The sequence below is a fragment of the Oncorhynchus kisutch genome, unplaced genomic scaffold (genome assembly GCF_002021735.2).
Source record: "Oncorhynchus kisutch isolate 150728-3 unplaced genomic scaffold, Okis_V2 scaffold1727, whole genome shotgun sequence".
Lineage (NCBI taxonomy): Eukaryota > Metazoa > Chordata > Actinopteri > Salmoniformes > Salmonidae > Oncorhynchus > Oncorhynchus kisutch.
Genome location: NW_022263672.1, coordinates 39,066 through 46,186, shown reverse-complemented (window position 1 = coordinate 46,186; position 7,121 = coordinate 39,066). Strand labels below are relative to the sequence as shown.

General features: G+C 40.6%; 1 protein-coding gene across 1 annotated transcript in view; it reads right to left on the bottom strand.

Annotated features, from left to right (window-relative positions):
• Positions 1-30: 30 nt before the first annotated feature.
• Positions 31-7,121, bottom strand: part of LOC116367776 (centrosomal protein of 112 kDa-like) — a gene marked incomplete at its 3' end in the record, with an annotated part of 41,755 nt that continues 34,664 nt past the window's right edge. Inside the window, exon 4 of the mRNA XM_031818940.1 lies at positions 31-131. Within this exon, the coding sequence (XP_031674800.1) occupies positions 31-131 (101 nt within the window). The remainder of the gene's footprint in view (positions 132-7,121) is intronic.

Genomic DNA, 7,121 nt, shown 5'->3' with positions numbered 1-7,121 from the left:
TATAGTGTCCCATGCAGGACTTGTTCCTACCTGAGACTTGAGAGGGAGATGGTGTCCTCCAGCTCCTGTCGCAGCTCAGCTGGCATCAGCCCTTTCATTTTCATCGCACACTCCTGAAGCACCACCGTCACCTGCAGGGAGAGGAACAGGAGGAGGAACAGGAAGAAAGAGAGGATGTGGTTCAATACACTTATTGTAAGTGGCTCTGGACAAGAGCTTCTATTAATTGACCAAAGAGTAATTATACACACATCGCCCCCTATTGGCTAATAAAAAGATCACGGCCGCCATAGACCACATGTGGCCAACTCAGCGTAACCCTTAGGGTATGCAGTAGCTGCAGGTTTTGTGTTCCAGCTCAGCACAAACACACCTAATCAAATGAACTAATCACCATATTCATTTTAGAGACCATCATTATCTGAATCAGGTGTCTTAATAAATCTGGGCTTGAGCAGACCACCCTTAAATCTGGACCAGAATTGACCACCCTTGACTTTTAGACCCAGGCCCAGCTGGGTTTGAAAGAACAGACAGAACACATCAAACACACCAGCCCTCCCTATGTCGGGCACAGAGAGGGCTGTCTGGAGCTAAATTACACTGGAGAAAACCATAGTCTGATTACAAAGTTTAAAACGTTTGGTTAGCCATTCCTCCATGCCCACAAACACACACAGAGCATGTACTGAAGGTTCAGTAGGCAGACATGCTGTAATGACAAACTGAGAGGTTTCACCCCTCAGAGCCTGGTTCTTCTCTAGGTTTGGTCCTAGGTTCCTACCTTTCTAGGGAGTTTTTCCTAGCCACTGTGCTTCTACATCTGAATTGCTTGCTGTTTGGGGTTTTAGGCTGGTTTCTGTATAAGCACTTTGTGACATCTGCTGATGTAAAAGGGACGTTATAAAGAGTTTGATTGATTGATTGACTGACTGATAACTAGGGAGAGCCCCAAACTATTCCTACTATTACATTGTTAGCATGCCGAAGTCCAGTTATTTCCTCTTTATTTTTCCTTAGATATTCAGTTCGAGAGAGAGAGAGAGAGAGAGAGAGAGAGAGAGAGAGAGAGAGGCCAAGTAGTAAAAATTGGTTTTCCAAAAATAATTTTCCTGTTGTGGATTTAACTGATTGATCTGGTTTTCTGTAATTAATCTTTCAGGGGCACAATGAAAGGGATTTGGACGCACTTCAAAGGGGGAGTATAAATGATCCCAACACAGAACAGCTCTTTTTTTTCAGCACAGTGTGCAGTAGATTAGGCCTTTGCCACTTAGCACAAAATTTCTCTCCCTCCCACCTCATTTAAAAGTGTCGGGCCAATAACATCATCAGGAAAAAAGTCCATCCATTTTCTTTTGTTCTTTCTTCGTGAGAAAGGGTCATGGGTAATTTGAGAATGAACATTTTCAAACATATGCAAAAAAACCATGTTTTACAGGCTGTAATTTGGGGTGCCAACAAGCAACAAGTAAAACAACAAGTGTAGAACCCCTGAGAGGGAGCAGTTATAACAAGATGGCACCCAGACAAACACCAACACACAAAAAACAACAAAAAACAAACACAACAAAGAACAACACAACGGTCAAATGATCACTGTCCTCATAAGCCACATCCAATGTAAACGTATTGGGATTCTTTGCAAGCTTTCCATTCAAGTTCCCTGGCTGCATTCTTAATGCATATACAGTACGTACAGTGCTGTATTTAAGTTACCACAGCAGTAAGGATATACACACTTCAATCTAAATGACTAGCGCCCTCCCAACATACTCCCTCTCCATTTTCCGTCCCATAGATCAGATTCAGGGTAACTAGAATTCACTGGGCTACACTGCAGGGTGGACTGGAGCCTCTACTCACAGGCTTGAGACTAATCAAAGTAGACAGGCCATGAATGTTTAATTTAATAACTATGAGTACTAGAGAAGGGGAGAAGAGAGAGAGAGGATGAGAGAGAGGACGAGAGAGAGAGAGGACGAGAGAAAGAGATGAGAGAGAGAGAGAAAGATTGAGAGAGAAAGAAGACGAGAGATGAGAGAGAGAGAGAGAGGACGAGAGAGAGATTGAGAGAGAGATGGGACGACGAGAGAGAAAGATTGAGAGATGAGAGAGAGAGTGAGGATGAGAGAGAGAGAGAGAGAGAGAGAGAGAGAGAGGAGAGAGAGAGAGGAGAGAGAGAGAGAGAGAGAAGAAGAGAGAGGAAGAGAGATGATGAGAAAGAGAGGGTAAAACGAAAAATAGAGAAAGAAAGCAAGAAAGGAAGAGGGGATAAGCGAAACAGATCTCCTAGGGGGTAAGATCTTACCCCTTCACTTTCTTGTCTGTAGTTAAGGCCTGACAGCGAGGAGGGGTATAACTGTATAATAGAGATGTTCTACCTGGCCGCCAGCCTAATGACGTTTCAGCCAGCTGTATTAGATCATCATTAGCTTGGGCATTGTACTGTAGGACAGACACAAGAGCTCTAGATCACATTATAGAGGATATGCTCTGCAGGTGGAATGCTATGTAATGCGATGTAATGGCTGCAGGTGGACTTAGCCAAATAGCGCCTGTTAGCGGAACACTGCAGTGCTTAATTGTGTTGTCCCTGTTAGGTAAGATGTGAGATGGATGTACTGCCTGTTTGAAAAGAGAGATCTCTAATACAATTCTGATTCATATATATATATATATATTATATATATATATATATTTCATAATACAGTTTCCTACTATGCTAAGCTGATCAAGGGGTCGAAAATGTAGATATTGCCAGATGTTCACTGTCCGAGGAACATGCCGTGGAAGCTTTATTGCTGGGTAAAGTGTCCATAAGCAGAGGTAATTAAACTGTTCTGTGTTCTTTTTCTCTCTTCATCTCTGCCTGTCTTGTTGTACATGCAACCTGTCTGACATGCATTAATTAAAAAACCCATAAGATGTCAGCTGCTAATTTTCAGATTTACACCACATAAACCATTTTCACTGGACTATCTGTTGCTGCCAAGTTCTGATTTCCCTGGGGGTTAGCCTTGCAATAACCAAGTGGTGAGACACAGCCCTCTATATTTAAATGTTTCAGGTACACTCCGATAGGTGTCTGCGTCACATACAGTATCTTCTATTGACATTATCTTCTATTGTTTGTCCTCATGTGTCTGTTTTTCAGCATAAAGTACTCTGTAGCCACTTAGTGTGGACACCAGGTGAGACCACACACACACACAATAACCATCTCTCTTCTTCACTTCATCCCTCTCCCCCTTCTCCCTAAATCCTCTAGATTATATCACCTGCTTTGGTGAACCACTCCCGCATCTGAACTGGCTGACACAGGGGGCACAGCATGGTCATAGGCTAGAGGTCACTTGGTCGGGACAACAGGAAGTATTATTAAAGAGATGCTTACATTGAAATACAGACAGATGTAGTAGTCCCAGAGTTAATGATCCAAGGTCAGTTTTGAATTTCACCTCCTGATGATTATGATGACTGACTGTGTTAGAATAAAAGAAAAACAGGGCTTATTCATGCACTCTCTCTATCCACCTGTCTCTCATCTGCAGGTATGTTTGATGTGAGAGAGGAAGCCAGTCCCGTCATCGTCAATTATCATAATTACAATAAATGTATTATGTATTCATAACACCTGGATAATGAACTTCTTTCAATAAAGCGTTTCACATTCTCCATTGGTTGAAATTATGTATCTCATTGAAATACTATCCTGGTTCCTCAGATTAATGCAGATGAAGGGAGTTAGATATGCATAGTTTTTTCTGTATATATGAATTACAAATCAATCATGTTTCTAGTCTTTTGCATAGTTAACCTTTTGCGTGTAGGGGGCAGTATTTCCGTTTTTGGCTAAAGAACGTACCCATTTGAAACGGCCTATTTCTCAGCCCCAGAAACTAGAATATGCATATAATTGTCAGATTAGGATAGAAAACACTCTAACATTTCCAAAACTGTCAAAATATTTTCTGTGAGTATATCAGAACTGATATTGCAGGCATAAACCTGAGGAAAATCCAATCAGGAAGTGCCTCTTATTTTGAAACCTCTCTGTTCCTATGCATTCCTATCCTCCATTTAAAGGGATATCAACCAGATTCCTTTTCTATGGCTTCCCTAAGGTGTCAACAGTCTTTAGACATAGTTTCAGGCTTATATTTTGAAAAATGAGCGTGAAAGATCACATTGCGTAAGTAGATAGGTGGGGGCTCTCAGAGTGAGATTTGCGCTATAGAGTAAAGTGGCCATTGTTTCTCCCGGTGTTATTGAAAAACCTACACACCCGGTTGATATATTATCTAATATATATTTTTAAAACAACCTGAGGATTGATTATAAAAAACATTTGACATGTTTCTGTGGACATTATGGATATTATTTGCGTTGACCGCTTTTTCCTGTGGATTTCTGAACATAACGCGACAAACAAACAGAGGTATTTTGGGTATAAAAATAATATTTTTGAAACAAAAGGAACATTTGTTGTGTAACTGGGAGTCTCGTGAGTGAAAACATCCGAAGATCATCAAAGGTAAACGATTAATTTCATTGCTTTTCTGATTTTTCGTGACCTAGCTACTTAATGCTTAGTGTACATAATGTTTTGTTATGCTATCGATAAAGTTACACAAACGCTTGGATTGCTTTCGCTGTAAAGCATCATTTCAAAATCTGAGACGACAGGTTGATTAACAAAAGGCTAAGCTGTGTTTTGCAAAATTGCACTTGTGATTTCATGAATATGAATATTTTTTAGTAATATTATTTGACTGTGGCGCTATGCTATTCAACGGTTGCTGACAAAAATGATCCCGCTAACGGGATGGGTAGCGTCAAGAAGTTAAATGTGTAATCATTGATGACTCAGGAGCAGGAGTGGTAAACACTGTTGAAGTGTATAATTGTAATACATACATGCAGACACTGCATCATTCAAATAATGGAGTTTGATATGACTGAAAAATAATGTCTCAGAGATTCATACTTTTATTTGCCAAGGAAGAGGACATGATCAGTGAATATATTTAATGTACAGGCTATATATTGTGAGAATCTCATGCGTGGTAATAACTACGGTACATGCATCCTTGGCACAATAAAGTTATTATATTCTACTCTATCCATAGGCTTCATTAATGCCATTCAAACTTGAAGTTGATACAACAACTATGATAGCTGAGGTTCATCGATAGGTTCTGAACTAATATTCAAACCAAACGTTTTAGGGTCCATACACAGATCGGCTGCACATCCATAGGCATTCAGTTATTTTTTATCCTCCACTACATAATAAGCAAGTACATAAATAAACCCTTTTTCAGGACCCTGTATTTCTAAAAACCTGAGGAAAATCCAACAAGGAAGTGCTGTTTCCCTGAAAGCTCTCTGTTCCATTGGATGACTCCATTTAAAGGGATATCAACCAGATTCCTTTTCCTATGGCTTCCTCAAGGTGCGAACAGTCTTTAGACATAGTTTCAGGCTTTTACTTTGAAAAATTTGTGAGAAAGAACCCATCGCGTCAGTGGATGGCAGGGTGTCAGCAGAGTTTTTCATGCGCAACAGCTTGGAACAGCCATTTTCTCTCTCTCTTCCTATTGAAGAAGCTACATTCCGGTTGACATATTATCGATTATATATTGTAAAAACAACCTGAGGATTGATTATAAAAAACGTTTAACATATTTCTACAAACAATACGGATACTATTTGGAATTTTCGTCTGTGGAGCCTGTGGATTTCTGAACAAAACATGCCAACCAAATGGAGGTATTTTGGATATAAAAATAATCTTTATGGAACAAAAGGAACATTTATTGTGTAACTGAGAGTCTCGTGAGTGCAAACAACCGAAGATCATCAAAGGTAAGCGATTTCATTTATTGCTTTTCTGACTTTCGTGACCAATCTACTTGGCTGCTAGCTGTTTGTAATATTTTGTCTACTGAGAAAGATGATCTTACATAAACACTTGGTATGCTTTCGCCGAAAAGCTTTATTGAAATGTGACACCCCAGGTGGATTAACAACAAGCTAAGCTGTGTTTTGCTATATCGCACTTGTGATTTCATGAAAATTAAATATTTGTAGTAATTTAATTTGAATTTGGCGCGCTGCAATTCAGCGGATGCTGATGAAAATGATCTCGGGAACGGGATGGGTGCGTCAAGAAGTTAAACACTGTTTTCCATGCTTGTTCAATGAACCATAAACAATGAATGATCTTTGGCACCTTTGGCACCTGCTGTGTGTCACAGCATCATTGGACTGCGCTTGTTGTCGTTGCAGGCAATCTCAACACTGTGCGTTCGAGGGAAGACATCCTCCTCCCCTCATGTGGTTCCCTTCCTACAGGCTCATCCTGACATGACCCTCCAGCATGACAATGCCACCAGCCATACTGCTCGTTCTGTGCGTGAATCCCTGCAAGCCAGGAATGTCAGTGTTCTGCCATGGCCAGCGAAGAGTCCGAATCTCAATCCCATTGACCACGTCTGGGACCTGTTGGATTGGAGGGCTAGGGCCATTCCCCCCAGAAATGTCTGGGAACTTGCAGGGGCCTTGGTGGAAGAGTGGGGTAACAAGAACTGGCAAATCTGGTGCAGTCCATGAGGAGGAGATGCACTGGAGTACTTAATGCAGCTGGTGGCCACACCAGATACTGACTGTTACTTTTGATTTTGACCCCCCTTTGTTCAGGGACACATTATTCAATTTCTGTTAGTCACATGTCTGTGGAACTTGTTCAGTTTATGTCTCAGTTGTTGAACCTTATGTTCATACAAATATTGAAAGTGAGATGTCGTTTAGTTTAGTTAGCTAGCTATGTTACTTCAGCTGCATTGCAAGGCAAGCTTACACAATTGTATATTCAATTTGCAGTAAATGCTTTAGCTAGCTAGATTCTTTATATCCACTGTTTCACAAGACGACAGCCTGGTTTGCTGGTTTTCTCAGGAGTCCCTAAAACATTAATCAAAACGAATTACAAATGAATTCTCCTGTCACAACACTAGCTAGCTAGCTGGCTAATGTTAGCCAGTCAGATAACTTGCTAAATAGCAATTTTCGTAAATTAACTTTATGACAGAAATATGCACAAACGTTTGTCTCTA